The sequence below is a fragment of the Chaetodon auriga genome, chromosome 15 (assembly GCF_051107435.1).
Source record: "Chaetodon auriga isolate fChaAug3 chromosome 15, fChaAug3.hap1, whole genome shotgun sequence".
NCBI classification, from domain to species: domain Eukaryota; kingdom Metazoa; phylum Chordata; class Actinopteri; order Chaetodontiformes; family Chaetodontidae; genus Chaetodon; species Chaetodon auriga.
Genome location: NC_135088.1, coordinates 22696301 through 22715341, shown reverse-complemented (window position 1 = coordinate 22715341; position 19041 = coordinate 22696301). Strand labels below are relative to the sequence as shown.

Below are 19041 nucleotides of genomic sequence, written 5' to 3'. Positions count from 1 at the left end.
TTAAGATACAACATTTTATTATTGTCAGTTTTAAATATGAGCACACACTTTTCATCAAGAAAATACATATGAAGTAACAATCCTTTACAATGCAGGGAGTTGAATAGTATGTCCTCCTCCACTTGGGAACTGTCCAATCTGAAGAGAGTCCGTGAACTTGCCAGGCAAAGGGCAGACTTTTATTCATGTGAATCATCCAAAATAAATCCCAACAGATCATGAGACTACTTCATGCATCTGCTTTGATAATTCCCTGGGAGCTGAGACAAGGGTTTGATTTCTCATTTCAAACCACAGTTCACATCCAAAATGATCTCTTCGACTAAAATGCAATTCACACAAATGTCACAAAACACCTAAAATTAATAGTACTATTTGGTAAGTGCAAAACAAGCTCAGTCATTTTTCTTAAATGGTATCAAATTTTCCTCAAAGACTGCTCTCTTGACTTGCATATATGGAGACAAAGAAAAGAAATACACCCATAGTTCTTTTTTTTTTTTCAGCCCATGTTCCAACTGGGCCCATGTTTGCTTGAGCTGAGACAGAGAATGAGTCCTGCAATCCTTTTGCAGTCTTCAAACAGACAAAGGGATTGGTCATATCAACATAAATATGCAGTGCTACTGCCAAAATATAAGCCTTCATGGGCTGTGATTCAGAATTGGCTGACTGGCGTGAGACAGAAACAGGAAAAGTTATGTGTGTTCAGGCCTTCTCAAAGCAGTTTTCTAGCTGAACTTTGATACTGGATCAGAAATATTTTAGTAGTGTATTTCCAAGATCCTCTCCCCGGGTTGCAAGGTTTTATCATTATAAGTTTGGCCTGAATGGGACTTGCAGTGTGTCTAGCACATCCTTTTTAAAAGTTATGCTTGGTGGGAGTTTGGAGAATTTGCATTTCCTCTAATAAGACAGCACAGAGGCTGGCTTTTTTTAATATCATGCAGAGAGAAACTGCAGTAAGATTGCCTGTCTATCTGAGAGATGGTGACTTATTTTCAGTTACGGAAGTTGCTTATTTCCCATTGAAATAGGTATGTCAACTCCTGCTGTGTTTAGTTTGCCTGACCACAATGCATGTTTTATGCAGCTGTTGGAAGTGTACAACATGGGGAGAAACAATCAATGGTGATTTTTTTAAACTTTATTTTACTCCTGAAGAGACTGATTGCATAAACAGGATGTTACTGTATTAAGTACAGAGCTGCAATCATCACACTGCATGAGACTTATATACCCTTTAGTTTTACGATGCAGGATGAGTCCAGTTAACAACAGGACGATATGAGGGCCAACTGAGAGCTTATTAGAGTTTTCTCAACTAAATGAGCCATACCATGGCAGCACAAAACATCACACTGTCTCACTAAACTTAATGTGATTGTGTTTATTTAACTGCTCTGGAAGCTGGCTTGTTTAACCTTGAGGCTGCTGGTGCCCATACTGCATCGAGAAAACTGGCTCTACAAAAGGCCTCTGGTCAGAAAACAATCCAAATTAAGCATTTAACGAAGAAGCCTGCGTAGGTCCACATGCCTTCTCTTGTTACATGTTTGGAGCAGCAGGGATTTAAGAACAAGGAAATGAAGATGATACTTTTCTGTTGGCTGCGTGTGGCTCAGACCAAGGCCAAAACTTTAGCAATATGATCTAGCAGGATTTCCAACAGTGATCTGACAGGTGCTGACTGTTTTCTAACTCCAGAGAGAAGAGAGGATACCTCATCCTCAGATCACAGTTCAGACTGCTCTTTGCCTCTTTGTTGCTTCTGCAGCTCAGTGCGTTTTTTCTGTGACCACAGATTTTATCAGTGTTAATAAAAAATATGCTTGTTTGATAGTGACAATTAGCAGGGTTCCTCTTAATGATGCCTCTAAAGTCAGAATGTGATTGTGCAGCCTTGGTTTGAAGTCTGTGATGCTCAGTGCAGCCTCAACTCTGAATCGCTGCCATAGTGACCATATGGCATTGCTATTATTAGGTGGATTATTAGATGAAGTCAGCGGTACAACCACCTCCTTACTTCTGGTTACATGTGGAAAAAAAAAAGCATTCATTTCATTTGATCAGGAGATACATACTTGTTATATTTTGACAGCAGCCCTGCTGGTTTGTACAGATCTGTGTATATTCTAAAGGTAAGTGCTTGCATGGGTTTGTACTCAGTAATAGTGTGCTTGGCTAGAGAAATTATTGTATTTGACATAACTAAAAAAAAAAAAAAAAAAAAATCACAATTATCAAGGACAAAGCAGCAAAACAAACTGCAAACATTCAGCTGACTGCTCTGTCCTTTCAGAAAACTGAAAAGTGTGGAGTGCTACTCCCAGACTAACAATAGTGATGATGCAGCAGTGTGGTATATCAAGGGTTTCTGTGAGTGAGCCTGATTTACAGTGTCATTACAGTGCACACAAATACACATCCATGACCAAATCTAAATATCAATTTGAGGTTGTAATTGTCATGTAAATAATTGGTAAAGTAACTGAATAATTCCTCAGAGGTAGTAAAAAAAAAAAAAAAATTTAAAAAATAAAAAATAACTGAACCACTCTATACAATGTGTGCTTGGCTGTTGTACAAAAGAAATGTAGGCAGAAATATACAATAAACTGTCTTACCTCACTAGAATATGTGCTGTGTGTGTGTGTGTGAGAGAGAGAGAGAGAGAGAGAGACAGAGAGGAAGGGAGGTGTGTGTGTGTTTTTGTTGATTGACATTTCCAAGCAAACTATTAAGCAAGTTGTGTCCATATTTTCAACCTTTCAAGCGAGCTCAAAGCAATAAGGCTGTGATTATTTGTGTATATTGACAACAACAACTTCACACAAACTCTTCTGAAGGGATCCCAGCACAGACCTCCTTGGGAGGTGACCTGACTTCAGTTATTCTTAAATGTGGTTAATCTAGTGGCAAAATGACTGTGCAAAATAGACAAGATCAGTGGTGCCATCCTTCAAGCCAGGATGGAATAATTACCATGTACGTTCCAAACATCACTGTGCTGGAGATGAATAATAGTCTCCAGTCTCTCTCTCTCTCTGTCTTTGTCTTGTATGTGAAAACAAACCATGATTAGGCTGTCAGATTCAGTTGATGATTACCCTGATCAATTTCAATAATGGCCGTATCTGTTTCATGCTATTTTGATTGCGGTATTGGCTCTTTTTTCACATCAAGGAGCACAAACCTTGTTATCCCCAATGGCCAAGAAGTGGCTCAGATTAAAAGAAAAACTGAGGTGCACCTGGATGACGGACTACGACCACAGCAGAGTTAAGGCAAGCCGAAGGAGAAGATCTGAATGTTCTTTTCAGAGAGGAAAAGATGAACAGACCAGAGATTAGCGGTTCTGTTGCTATTCTCCCTTTGGGCCTGCTCAGTGTTGACTGAGCTTACATTTATTTAAAAATGACTATATGTGGAAACACACTCAATCAGGGCTGTGGGTTCATAAGAAGCGCATCATTGCCCCACTGCTGAACAGACACACACACTAATTTGTTTTAATTCACTGTTCCTGTTTGATGTTGTGTTAATGGAATCCTACAAATCCTTCAGTGCAGCACACAATCCAATGATTTGGAGTGTAGTTATCATATAAACCAACAGCCAATAGATGGTTGCGTCTGTACGTCCACAAACACAAACACTGACGCATTTTGCAAGAGCGGCATGATGTCTAAAAATTCCCTTCCACATTACGAAAGCAGTAGCTGAACACCGGTCTTGCTTTTTCATTGTTCACTCAGCTCTTTGCTGGGGGAAACCTGAGTGTGGTCTGGCAGTTGGTCTGAATTGTTTGCCAATACAAGAGATGTGAAAAAGATAAATTACTGGAATTAATTCTTGCTGCTGTGTTGTAAGAGGCTTCTGATTGTTGCATAAAATCCTGACACTCACAACTAAATATGGTAATGGAGGTCTGTCATTTGTTTGCTGCCTCTCAGAAGGTGAGTGGTACGCTGTCGGCTCTCATCGTTCTCCTTAATAAAACACAGAGATACAGCTGTTTATGTTTTCATACATATCCTGTCTTTTCTGATAATGCAAGCTACTATATATCAAGAACAGATGGAGCCTTTTTGCTCAGACCTCTGATGAATCTTGGTTTTTGCATTCGGCCTGCATACTGTAAAGCAAGCCTGCAATTCCTTTTTTTTTTGTTTGTTTTTTTGTTTTTTAATTAGAGCTGCAAATGTCACGTTCAGGTGAGCAGTTCACAGTCATAAACCACATGCTGTACATTTTGGTTCAAAGGTATCTATCAATTTATTTTATTATTTTTTTTTTTTTTCCTCACATAACTCCCATGTTTAATGCATATTAAACAACAAAATGTTTACCCTCTTGTTTGTGAAAAGTCAACACTATGGAACAAGTGTCAATGTGTTTTGATTGTTGTTGAGTCTAGAAAACAGAAATGTGGTGTCTGGTGCTGTATAAACTGCTAAAGTCTTTGGGTTACAGGTGTCTAAATACATGCAAAAAGTGTTTATTTTCTATTAACATGATTTTACTGAGTGGTCTCTAAACCTCCAGTGCTGGTTTGGAACATGAACAGGAGCATTTCCTCAAGTACCTGTGTTGTGTAGAAGTAGCATGATGTTCAAACAAGTACCAACTGCGCTAATTAATTTCCGTTTCTTAAGTCAGATGTCGACTCCACACAAGTGGAGTAAACTTTCCCTCCACTCTGAACTACTTAATTATAACATAATTATTGTTGACATAGTTTTTGTGTACAACTGTATTGGTAAAGAAAAAAAGACAACAAAGACATAAAACTAGGATTCTTGTTTAAATAATTACAACTTCATAATTTCCCTTCTCAAAAATATTTCAAACTAAACATAATTTAAAAAAATTAAGATTAGCATAACACAACCGCAAATATATCACTATAATGCTGAGAATAAAAATACTTGAAGGTCAAAAACAATTCTGCTTTCAACAACCAGACTGAATGATAATTATTATACATTAAAATATGATAATACCAGGCTTTCAGCCTCAGGGTAACCTAAATTCCTCTTCTGCTTCACTGTCTCAGTTTGACTTTGAGGTATTTAACATTCACCTCTCATACTTGCTGTAAATTTGCCTTTTCCTGGAGTTAAGATGAATATGCAATGTGATAAAAAATTAAGACAAATCAATCTGAATAAGAGACACTGCATTTGAAAAAAAAACAAAACAATAATAATGTTTTCCAAGATAAAAAGAGACAATCCAGAATAATATAATTTAGAGAGAAAAATATCCAACATAATTCAAGTAAAATGTGAAACATTTGTTACATCCTTGAAATCTAAAAAAACAACAGAAACGTTTGTTACGTACTTATTTAGTGGGTCAACATCATTATGTAGCACGATACTTCATGCACTCAATGTGCATCAGTTTATGGTTCTAGTTGAAAAAAAAAATCTCTCACGTGCGCACGCACACACACACACACACACACACACACACACACACACACACACACACACACATAAAATACTTGTGTTCAAATCCATTCCTCTTCAAAATCTGAGCAGGAAGGGCAGAAACACTATGAAGAGGAGACAGGTGTGTGAGTGCATTCCCATTGCACCGCCGCTGCCATCCTGAACTGCTCTCGGTCCTGTCGGGTGAAAATGAAGGGGAAAAAACACCTGGGTAAGTATCACCTCTGAAGACAGTTTTTTTTCCTTTATGTTACCACTACTGCTTTCTGTCTGCTGATAACAATTCGATGACTTCATACCCTTTGAGCATGACACTAAACGTGTGACTTGAAACGTGATTACTGTGGCTTGTACAGTGCAAACCTGTAGTTTTGCTTGTATGAAAACACAGGGTGACTTCACGCTATATTTTCTACATACATAATAAGTGATTACAGTTCTCACAGAAATGGTTTATTAGTCACATGGCATCATCATGGAGTTTATATGACAGATTTTTTTTTAGCAGTGTTTCCTTTTCCTTTCCTTCCTGCTCTGCTTCTGTGATGCCAAAGTGTCTCCTACCACTGAGTTCCATATATGTCAACTTCCACAGAGAATTTGAGTATATAGTGGAGCACTATGACCCATGAAAGTGGTTCATGAATCTCTGGATGAAGTAATCCTCTATCCTAGGCATTAGATGTACATTCAACTAGTCTGCAAATACGAAATATAAATGTATCAGCAAAATTCAATTCACTTTAACTAAGCTGGTGGAAGCTAATAATGAGAGTTGATGTTAATGAATGTTAAAAATGTTCACTGGCAACATATCCCATTTGTTTTCCTACAATATCTGTATCTGTTCCTCACAACTAAAGCATGATTGATGTTTTTTGTTTTTTGTTTTTTTTTCATGATTGTGTTTAGGTGCTCACAACATTTGATAGATAAATACTTAGATAAATACTGAAAAAGTCAACTTGAACAACAACACACTATAAGCTAACGTTATTAGCGTTTAACGAAAACCGTGATACTTGTTCCAGCTGTAAGCAAAGTGGTTTTCTTGCCCAAACATAACCACATGTAGACATCCACCCTTGACCCTGACAAACATGTAGCACAAACATGTATTGCTACTGAACATAATCCAGGGGTCAATTGTGCTTCCCCAAAGAATTTTTTTGTTTGAACAAATTATTTTTAATTAATCTCATTTTTAGGAGACACTATTGGGTTGAGGACATCCAGCCAACTTGCACAGCAAGTCCAGCAGAACAGTAATAGAAAAATTTGGTGGGTGAAGTTAATTTCAACTTAAATCAATGTTGTCTGATGCTGATGCCAAATAGAAATGGTATCAGTGGTACGGAGTGCCTTACAGTTCAGATCTAGGTCTTTCTTTGTTTTCAATCTATGTCCCTAAAATATTGTTCACATCACTGTTAGCTCGCAATACTTATCACATGCAGCCAAAAATGCTTGTATTTGTAAAATATTTGTGCTTGTGTTCATGATTTTTGTAACAGTCTGATTTATTCTTGTGGATTTACTGTTGCTAAACTAAGACATTTCTGATACATGCAGATGTAATTGACAAGCATCATGTTGTGAATACTCAAGCAGATAGGGCTTAATATGGATATATACAGTAGTTTTTTTGGATGATTATGGTGGATGAATGCAGGAAACAAGCCAGGGATCAATTTTTGTTGGTAACTATGTGAATAAACATCAAATTAAATGACAATGATACATTACAGGGAAAGCTTCCATTTGAGAGGCAGGGAGTAAAACATTTAGTGCTGCAGATAACAGTTATTTTTGAGTGTGATAATTAAAATGACATGGTCTGCAGAATCAAACGCTACACTGAGGTTTAAAAGGATTAAAACTTAATGTTGCTCAGCATCTATTTCTTAAAGAAGGTCATTCTATCTTCAATAAGGGCATTCTCAGTATTGACAAGTACTTTAAAAACCCACAAGACTAACATTATGCTTTGACTTCCAGGTTTGCTTTGTTCTGTCAGCAGATTCAATGCAAATCTTTAATGCTAATTTGTTCAGGTCTGACTATTGTACAAAATAATAAATGTGGTACATACAGTATATAATATGTGGACTACATGCAGTGTGATAGCACACATGTTGCAAGTATAATTTGTCATTTCTACCAATTGAGAATCGCTTAAGGAAGGAAAACAAGGAGCCAGAAATGATTTGTGGTAATATGTGGTGTGGACAGAATCAATCTTTCCAGTTTCATTTATCTAACAAAACTGTATAACCTGATTCTTATTCATCCAGCCACAATCTCAGTACTTTCAAATGCACAACTGGGACATGCTTTATCTTGTTTCCTTAGATTGAACAAAAATGCAGTTTCAGTAATGTGCAATAAAATGTCAGTTTTATTCTTTAGTATAATGTACCTGTAGTATTCTAATATTACCAAATGTTACAATGTTTGTACAGCAGCATGGTATGAAATTCCCAAGAATCTGCTGCTAAAATACAATTTATGATGCAAAAACTAAAATGCACCATATTTTCATCGTGCTCTGCATTGTATGAGAATTGAGGGCAAATTCTAACTTTGAAGCTTGTAACACAATGACTACTCATTTCGCCTGGATTTCCATGAGTTCACAACAGTTTCCTTTGGGGCATCTATCCAATTACTCCGCCACAGTGGATTATCCCTAATCCTGCATATGGCTAATTAGAATAATGACGTTCACTCCTAGCCAAAATCAAAGCAATACAATTGTGTTAATGGAGTGGGTTTGCTTGCAAGATGCTGCAACTAGCAGTCACAAGGACACATTAAATGACAAGATGGGTGAGGAGTTTATCGCTGCGCTATCACCACAGTTCCTGTGTTTGTTTATCATGTTTGTCACCATTTTCAGAAACATTTCAGCCTGTGGTTGCTTTCACTATTTTCCATGTAGGATGTACAGCTGAAACAATGACAGGTACAAACAATTACACAAGCACAATGGGTGATAATGAAAGATGAAGAATACTTACAGAGGAAAAAGAGCATGCAAAAATCAAAATGAAGCCAAGTCACACACAGGGGCGGTTAGGTTTGCAAAGAGAAAGATGAAACATTGTTAACGAAACAGGCTGTAATGACCATTTTCACAAAGATTCACGTGACATTTGGATGGCGCTTCACTTTGCCATTCTTCTTCGTCAAAGATGCTGTTTGCCACACAGCAAGTTTAACATGTCAATTCATGAAGAGAACTAAGAGTTATTAACATATTATAGTACAATTTTGACATCATCAAAGAGACCAGAAATGACTTGTCTCTTTTTGTCAAACACTGTGACACTGCAGCCTAACTTCCAGTTTGTGAAAATGCCAATGTTTGCCAGCATGCAGTTAATATTTTCGATCCATGACAGTTGAAGTACATACTGGTGGAGAATACTAACCTTGCAATAGCGTTGAGCTAGTGGGTTCAATTACCACTACACCAGGGGAACAAATGGAACAGAGCAACATATTGGAAACAGAACAGCAACACATCACTGACAACACTTGTGAAAAGCATGAAAAGTAGGCTGCTGAATGGACTTTTACATTCTGGCTGAGCGTTCAAACTGATAATAATGCCAACAGCCATTCATCAAAATAGAGGTGGTGTCAAAAGTCTGTTTTAAAGCTGAAACACACCAGTATTACAATTCTGACAACTACTTGGTGATAATCCGCAAGATTCTTGACTTTAGTGACATGTTTGGTGATATATGGTCATTTCTTTGTTTTGAAGCCCCTGGGAACAACACTGGGCTGTGAGGTAGTGTAGTGGGAATTGCAATTGCAATTGATGCCCACTGGCCCAGAAAAGTCTGAGCCAGAAGGACTGTAATGCTTGAGCTCTACAGGCCTAAAACCACAGAGGCCTAACAACATTTTATACATAGTGTATCCTCTTAATAATTAATAACTGAAAGAACTGTGGGTACAGTTTGCGAAATAGTAAAAGAAAGACTGTAGCTTCTCTTTGTACAATATATTTACTTTATATAAACTGTGGTTCCTGCACATCAATGTATAACTTCCTGTGCAATTCAGAATTTCGGGTAGGAAGTATGGACATTTTTATGTTTAAAAATAATTAATGTAAAATGATTCAGAAAATGGGTAAATGTTGAATGACACTGATAGAGAGAAGCAGAATGGAGAGTAACCTGCATAAAAAAAGTTGCAAATTGTTCTTTTAATTAAAAGACACACTTAGCAGGTACAATACGGCTGCATCATAGGTTCATCTCCTGTTCTGTAGTACTAAAAATGTAAACACGGTCCTGTACTCACCGTACAGAAGGAAGCTTGTGTTGGAGGTCCCAAGTTTGTTGATGGCGACACAAGTGTAGTTGCCGTAATCTCCGTCAGACACATTAAAAAATGTCAGCTTCGACAGTGACCCAGTATTCACTATTTCCATGCCATCAAAGCCATTGAAGATCCTACATGGCGGACAGAAAAAATCATGGACAGGCAGTTGTGACAACTCTAACACAATAACAAAAATGTAACTAATAAATACTGATTTTCAGTAATCTTAATGACCGTATGATTGGCAGCTGATCAACAGCCATCATTAACTGTGGGAAGTAACGGCACACATGCACACACACACACACAGTTCCTCCATTTGCCAACATGAAATGCAAATGTAAAACCCATTACCTTCTGTCATCTTTATACCACTCAAAATCTGCCTCAGGCACTGCATCAGCCTCACACTCCAGCACTCCTCTTTGGCCCAGTGTTACTCCAACATCTCTGCCCTCTGACACACTTGGAGCATCTACAAGGAGGAAACACATGAGAGCACTGCGATCAAGACTACAAGGCAGCAGAAATGAAGGATATCAGGAGAGGGGTCATGGCATTTGCTCCTCTTCAGAGGATTCTGATTTATAGCTGTGATGTACTGTACGCCATGACCACAAGTAAACAGGAATTAAGATTTGAAATTATGTACAATATTTATTACAATGGTGAGAGAGTGAACAAGACTTTCAGTTTTTTTTAACAAATGGTCCAAAGAAAAGTAGCACATCACAACTGAGAAGTTGTTAGAATATACCACTTTTGCTTAAAAATGTTGTGAAATGATAAATAGATAATCAGTCGATCAGCCAATGGAGTGACAGTTTTAGCCCAACTACAGAGTAACAGATATACACGTAGGGCCTTGTTTTTAAAATCCTGTTACTGTTAAATAATGAATTGCTAATTACTTCATACTCCAGAAAGCAAGTTAGTGTAGCAGTAGTTCAAATAGGAAAGCAAATGATTTTAGTGAAACAGATTCACTGAAAATTAAATAGGCCACATTTCAACCAAGGCCATCTTTAGGTCTTCATAAAGAAACTTTACATTTTTACGACCACAATTTACAAAATGGTTAAACTCAAGGACAATAAATAAATGGAATCGGCGAAATCTATGAAAAACATTTGGAAACTTAAATGAGAGGAGTAAAACATTTGAATGTCCATTATTATATATGGTATTCTTATACTCGTACTCTTGTATATAATGGACATATAAATAGTTGATTTTATTCTGTATCCTTTTTTATTGTCTTTTTTTTATTGTTCTTTTCTCTCTTTTATTATTTGCTGTCTATAACAACTTAATCCCCCCAGCATGGGATTAATGAAGTTTGATCTTATCTTACTGTTATTGTAATTATTTTATTATCAATATCTTGATTACTCTTTTTAATTAACTGAATAAGAATTCTAAAATAGTAGACACTAGAAAAAATCCCAATGACAATTTCCCGCAGCCAAATTATTTGCTGCTGTTTACAATAATATAAGACAGAGAAAAGCAGCAATGGCTCATATTTGAGAAGCTGGAACCAGAATATATTGGACACTTTTGCTTAATAAATTATTTAAATGATTTTATGATAATCAAAATAGCAATTTTTTTTCTGCTAATAGACTAATTGAGAAATTGAATAATCATTTCAGCATTGTTTATTCAAACTTTTTTCTCTTTTATTATTCGAAAGCAGTGGACTCACAGTTGACGGTGATGTCTACAGTCTGGACATCTGTGTCGATATCGTTGACAGCTGTGCATTCGTATGTCCCTGCTCTCTGTCTGGAGATAGATGGGATTTCCAGGTACTCATCGTCTGATGCCAGGTCCCCTATGAAAGGTCACACACACAAAGTGGTAGCAAGATGAGATGGTCATTCAGAGTAAACGGACAAGTCAACAGCTGCGGTCAGGACTGTCATTTTCACAATCTTCGTTTCTGCGTGGCCTCTGGGAAAGTAATCTTCACACTGATGCATGGAGAGAAAGGAGGATATTGAGTTGTTGATACTGATAATTGTTACAATGATTCATCGTCCTATTTGAATTTGTTTGGGGTTTTTTTTTTTTTTTTTTTTGGAACTGTGATGTAGTGGAGTGCATTCAAAATTATTCTGCTATTTGGAAAAAGGAGAATCTATTTTGGTACCAACACAACAAAGAGAGAAGTTCAGCTGTAACTCCAATGCAGAAATCAAAGATCTAAGTTCAGCAGCAGAGACAGGAATGCCAGCAGATCCTGTTAATCTTGTCGCATCCTGATCTGGTATGACAGGCAAAATTCACACAGCTACATGTGTCAAAACTTACACAAGTAAATATCATGATGTGCTCGATTCTGTGATGCTCCTTTATTGTTTCTTTCAACATTTACAAAGACCAGTTCTTGAGCTCACTGACATATTTCTGAGGACATTACAACACTTGGTGATTAGTTCTTTGTTAAGCCCCCACTCATTATCACTTGTCTGTCAGAACTTTCATATTCTGCTCTTTTGTGTGTACGTCTTAAGCCTGCGAGCACACCAGGACTACTACTGAGATATGAGAATATGAACAGGGGAAAATGCCAGCCCCGGTACTTTTTCTTGTATCAATTTGACATGCTTGACAGAGACACTTAACACAGCACTCAACGTAAAGAACAAAAGATGCAATGACTTCAAGTCTCCTCCCAAGATCTTGGTAGGTGACATTAATAAATTGCACATGGATTCACTTTGCTGAGTTTAGACACATTACGGAATTGCACATGGGAAGGTTGTTAAGTCCTCGCTGACACACCAATCACCTGACGTGAAGTATCAAGAGGACTGATATAGGTATTCAATTTCCACTCTGTTCCTTTTCTGCTTGGCTTTCTCTCAAAAGAGGATACGACATTTTGCCAATAGAGACCGCAGTGTCAGTTAAAGCACACTGTGATCCTCTGAAGAGAGTTAATCAAGACAAGACTGCCAGCTGATGGACATTCTCAAAGTCATCATATCAAGCATGAGTTTTATGGCAAGTGGTTTGACACTGGCAGCGTAAGGAGCTGTCCTCCACACTGACACATTCAATCAGTGTTTCTCTATAGTCCTTGACCACCAATATAAATAGATAAAAACCACAGAAAGACAATATTTGCTGTAACAAAGCTATATGTTTCTTCACAAATGCCTTCAGCCTATATATTTTCCACATTGTAGATTAATACTGAATACCATAAAATATAATTAAACTATGACATGAAACATATGGATTTATATAACAAGACAAAAACTGTGAACAAAGCAAAACATGTTTTATATGTTAGGCTCTTCAAAGTAGTGACCTTTTGCATTGATAACAGCTTTGCACTCTATTGGCATTTTCTCAGCCAGCTTTATGAAGCAGAAAACTTTTCAAATGAATAGATGTGTTCTTTTTTGTGGAATCTCTTGCCTTCTTAATACATTAATTGCACTGATCATGAAAATTCCCCTTGAGGGTACCACACCTTCAAACAACTGGTCCATAACCTGCTTCTCTATCTATCTATCTATCTATCTATCTATCTATCTATCTATCTATCTAAGATATTGATACTATGAAAACTACTACTGCCTAGTAAAATACTTTTTTGTATCTGTGGGTTTACTTTATCTATCTATCTATACACACTCACAGAAAATATATATTTCCTGCAGTAGCATTACAGTACAATCCTACTAGATATGCAACACGTGTATATAGCATCAGCACAAATAGTAGAAGTATTAATTTTGGAATAGTAATTTGTGCATACTCAGTTAAATTCACAGACCTTCATCTGCCCACCTACTGCACACATCAGTACACAGTGTTCATCTGCAAGATTCTTTTGATCAGCAGGTAACCTTGGTGTTGATTTAATGACTTGAGAAATTAACTCATTGTCAGTAAAAACTACAGATAGCTTCATTTCTTATTTCCTTCAGTCAACGTTGGTTTCTTTTAATCATGACCATGATCATTCCCGAACCTCTGACGATGAAGATTGCTTATCATTAATCATTGACAAGTAATCATTTTAACAACACAATGTTTCCCTAAATCTAGCCAAGTCTGTTTGTGCCCAAACCTATCAAATGTTAAATTCGCGTGAATTACGACTTCTCTGTTAAACGTGCAGTACGCCCCATTACCATATTATTGTTCTTCCATATACCCAATGTTCCTCCACCTCCATCAGCTTCCAGGGCCTAGGCTGGCTTGGTATCAGAGGTTGTAACCCTTCAAATCCATCATCTAATGAACATAAACTCACCTGCACCATCACCCGTTTAAATTTTAAGTGTTGAGTGACAACCAGGCAAATTATCTTCCATTACAAAAAAAGCAATAAATCATTATTATCTTGTTGGTCTGTCCACTCATGGCTGCACACTGAGCCTCATCATGTGCTGCTGCCGTCAAGTGAAACCATTGGAAACAGTATGCACCATGTACCAAAGAATGATGTTTCTCTTTATGTGTACGAGAGAGAAAATAAGTACCCACAGCACTACCCAAGCTCTGAAAAATACGGAAAGAACCCCTCATTATAGCATTCTTCCATTTTAATGGGTATGTGTTCACAAAGAACAACACTTACAACAGCATGACTACTGATATTTCACAAGTTTCCACCTCTGGCAAAGTACTTTTTGTTGACTCTACAAGTGAGCTGCCTTTCTAATTTATGAGTCTTTGGTAAAGAGGACTGCTGGGTCTGTGACCAAGTCATTAGTGAGATAGTACTGTGTCCTGTACAGCCATCAAAGTGACATGGCAGGACACTGAAGAAGCCAGACAGGAGAGGGTGGTCAGGAGAAGAAAGCAAAGAGAGTCATGAAGTCTCGGGAGACACCAGCAGAAGATAATGTACCCTTTCTATGTCCCTGAAACGCTGTCCTCAAACTCAAGGGCAAAGTAGAATATGGGGTAGAAAATGGAAAGAGAGAAAGGTATTTGTGTGCAGGGCAAGGGAAACAACTTTGGAGGGGAAAAAAAACAGGAGAGCAGATGCTTGAGGGATATAGGCATTTAAGGAGAGGAAGCAAGGGGATATGGTGAAGGAGGATTTAAACTGATGAATCCAAGCGGGGGAGAGAAAGAAATAGAAGCAGAATGGCAGATAGGAGCTGTTAACACACAGAAAAGCACACATAACCAAAGAGAGAGTGGGAGTAGAGATTGTGTTACCAGTGTTGTCTTGAGGGAAAGGTAGTCAAAGTGAAATGTGTTGAAGAAAAAGTGACAAAGCTTTTATTACTCAGACAGACTACGAAAGAACAGTTATTTAAAAGATGTCCGAGAAGACAGTGAAGGAGAGGAACTGACTGCTGCTGCACTGCAGCTTTACTCAAACTGTGGCTCTGTTGCTACCACTGTGTGGGGTAAATATATAGTTATTTTTCCACTGATTATCAGCCTTCAGCATATAAAATTTCTTAATGTGCCAGGTTTCCTTTGATGCATCATCCTCTTTGAAGGAAACAAACATAAAAGGGGCTGGTGAAGAAAGGAATACAGTAGCACAGGGTTCTACGAATTACAGCAGTGCAATAACGCAGCGTTATTTCTATTGAAAAGGTTTGCCCATGAAGAGAATCTGTTGTGACAGTATGGTTTACATTTGACCCATTAATAGCATGCATATTTTTCAGCATACAGAATAAAATGAATACTGTGGCTGCCACTAATCTCTTAGGCCACAAGTCCACTTGTGTTTCACATATACTATAGGATAAGCAGCTATAAGTGAGGGATACAGTGATTGAGAGATACAGAGAATGTATAGCACATAAGTGAATATGAAAGTATTAATCACACTTCTGAACAATTCCCATTCACTCCAATAAAAAGAACTGAAAAAGAACTCTTAAAAGAACTCTATTTCACTGAAGAACCAATCAAATTAGATTGGTCTAGAAACCCCTGATGAAACTTCTGTTATAAAAACAACTACTGAAACTTGTTTTCGCATTAATTGTGCTTTTCAGTCTGTCCAGGGACAGATGATAGAAAGCAACTAGCACCTAAAGTAAAGTACTACAAAGCATCAAAGGATTTTGAACAAGAATTAGTTTTTGTTTTCTAAGGAAAATAAAAAATCCATTTCTCAAGCTCATACTTCAGTGTTTAATAGTCCAAGGGGTTAAGATGGTATTTATGTTTTTGGCAATGTTGTAAGTAACAGAGTTGATGCTGTCAATAATGGGTCTGAGGGGGGCTCCTTCATGAATCCTGGGGAGCCCATAAAGGCACAGGAAGGCTTCTCCTGGATACAGGTAATGATATTGTTCACTATTGATGGTCTTCTCCTTTTGCAGCTGTTGTAAACAGTCTATGGACCTTGTCTTGTGGAATCTTCTCTCAGTGTCTCATATGTATTAGTGTCACTGAGTAGGGTGGTGACCCTGGCATCATAATTTATTGTGTTTTGGACCACCATGCGCCTTCGTTTATCAGGTGCATGAGTCAGAAATTATCAGAACCCTGCAACACTGAGCTGATAGTGTACCATCAAGGCAACAAACAAGCATGTGAGAGCGAGAGAGAGAGACAGAGACAGAGATGGAGACAGAGACAGAGAGATAACTTCCGCAATCCACATCTTTGTGTGTGTGTGAACGCGTGTAAAGGCGCATGGATGTGTGAGTATGTGGGTTAGTAAAAGAGAGAGAGGGAAAGGCGCTTGAACCAAAAAGAGACCTTAATTGCTGTGGAAAGACACAATAACTGTCTCTTTGTCACACAGAAACCCAGCCTGTGAACTCAGCTCAGAGTTCGTCAGCTGTGGCTCTTGTCTTTTAACTGATAAAGTGCAGCGTAGCGGCTTTACTGCAGTGGCAGAAAACTAACACAAACAAAACAAAGCCTGATGGCACAGGACACACAATCAATATGACGTGCTAAGCACAGAGAAACAAGCAGTAAGTACAGTGATTGAGGTATCTCACAGCAACAACAGGACTCAGCGGTCTGTTAATCTCATAATACAGTAAAGCTTATACAACAATGAAGCTTACAGTAACACACAATAATTAACCTGTCTCTGCCCAGAGAATAGCCTCTTACTTAAGATCACTTCAGGAACAATTAAGCCCATCCAGTGCATCCAGCGTTTCTTTCAGATTAGGATTTTGGTGGTCTATGTTCTTGTCCTGAGTTCTTTGTCGAGCTTTAGTTTCATACTAATGCCTGCCTAAGGCCGTTACAACAGCCAGCAGCACTATCCGAACCAATGAGCTTAATAACAACACCACAGATGTTAAATACCTGGGACTCCCCACCAGTCAGTTAGAACCGAAGAAGCCCTTTGGATGAGAGATGTTTTCTACAACCAAGTCCAGCTGCCCTAGATTCAACCCTTGTTGGATAACCATGACCTGGATGACTGAGAATCTTCACAGAAAGCTTTGGATAAGGAATTTTGGGTTATTCTCAACTCGCCTCTGTCAGACAAAACCTAGAATTAACAGATAAAAACAGTAATTGATGATTATCATTGCAGGAGGTGAGGGTAACATTGACCATTCCGTACAGCAACAGAGCCTATGGGTGTATTCAGTTTGTCTGACCTATGACCTATAGAGGCTGTGTCTTGTGGCTTTCCCTGGACTCCAAAAAATTATTTCTGGGAAGAAATGAGAAACATAGTCTTATTAGTAGTTGGCGTGAAAGTACACAAGTTGTCCTAAGTGTGGCACTAGAGAAAGAAACACTGTCTGCATTAAAATCAAAATGGTTTATCTCCTAAGAGGGTGTGGTCAGCAAAATTTCATGGCATTCTGCTAGTCAAATTGAGTTAGGTCTTGTGTGCTGTTACGACCCTTTGATGGATAACGCTAGGGATAAAGGGAATCAACACGGTGCCGTGATGTTAAAAAGCAGAAAGCCATTTATTGATTAATGAAACCAAACCACAACAACAATTAATACCAACAACAAACAAACCCAAATATAGGAATAACCAAGGGAGAGGGCGGCGGGTGGTGGCAAATCATAAAACAAACAAACCACAGCTATGCCTATCTTCAATTCCACCCCAAAATTGACTATCCTACAAAGAACAAAAAAAAAGAAGAAATTAATCTGCCTGCCCTGTTTCTTACCTCAACAAAAATTACACGGGGACCACCAACCATAAACCTAATGCGCGAACAGAAAAGTTGCCGGTGGTGTGGTGCACGGTGATGTGTGAAAAACAAAATAACCTAACTATAGCCCAACTCCCCAAAGCTAGTGCAATTAATCGAACAGAACTATAGAATCACTAACAATACTAGTCTCACAACTTTTTCGAAGAGGCACGACGAGGCGAACTGATCACAGAAAATCACAGCCGCACCCGGGCGTCGACAGCACACACTTTTTATAATCTGCGCGCGTGCCTGGAATGGAGAGGACGCTGATGAAAGGAGGGAGGAGAGACCAGCTGGAGCCACTGGATTGGTCGGATACACTCACGGGGGGGGGGGGGGGGGGGCGGTTCTGGGAGTGGAGAGAGAGCAACTCCAAATCAGGAGCTGCCGCGAAAGGGAATCCCCGGTGACATCATGGGTTCAATATGGGTTCCACGCTGCTGAACTGGAGAGGCTCAAGAATAAACAGATTAAAAGAAACGAACACCGAACGCCCGTAAAATTGAAAATTGAAATTGATTTGTCCCATACAGGACCTCCCTTATCCCATATATAGACCTCTACCTGACTCAGTAATCACCGGGAATGCTTTTGCAAATCATTGATTTTATACAACAGTAATTGATCTTGCAACATTTGAGGACACCTGTCATCCAATTACAGGCCCTTTCCTGTTCATCCGTGATATGTATAGCGTAAATGTGCTAATTACTGCAATGTCTGGTGTTATTTGGTCAGTTTGGCATGTATAAGGATATACCTGCAAATATGGAGAAAGACGTAACCCAAAATAAAAAAGACTGTGCAGCTACAATGAACAATGGGAAGCAAAAATATGTGGGTTAACCCCTCAGCGGTGACTTGACTCTATGAAGAGTTTTGACAGGACACCACAAAATCCACTAGTGAGAAAATGGGTGGCAGTTCAAAAAAACATAGGGAAAGCCAACTCGATCAACATGTTCAGTATTGTCTTATTTGCCCTCAGTGCTCCAGGCACAAATGCATTTGTTGAGAGAATATTCTCTCTGATGACCATTAAATGGTCAGACTCAAGAAGCAGCACAGATCTGATCAAAAATGAACTTCAAATATCTGTGAAC

General features: G+C 38.3%; 1 protein-coding gene across 6 annotated transcripts in view; it reads right to left on the bottom strand.

Annotated features, from left to right (window-relative positions):
* The window catches only part of ntm (neurotrimin), a 426725-nt gene continuing 407684 nt past the window's right edge, over nt 1–19041 (bottom strand). For 2 of the 6 annotated variants that reach the window (XM_076750002.1, XM_076750000.1), the window contains 5 exons: nt 11509–11637; nt 10155–10275; nt 9780–9931; nt 8894–8929; nt 1–5635 (listed from right to left, as the gene is read on the bottom strand). In XM_076750002.1, the coding sequence (XP_076606117.1) occupies nt 5535–5635; nt 8894–8929; nt 9780–9931; nt 10155–10275; nt 11509–11637 (539 nt within the window). In that variant the 3' untranslated portion in view covers nt 1–5534. The remainder of the gene's footprint in view (nt 5636–8893; nt 8930–9779; nt 9932–10154; nt 10276–11508; nt 11638–19041) is intronic. The other 4 variants (XM_076750005.1, XM_076750003.1, XM_076750001.1 and 1 more) reach the window with 3 other exon arrangements.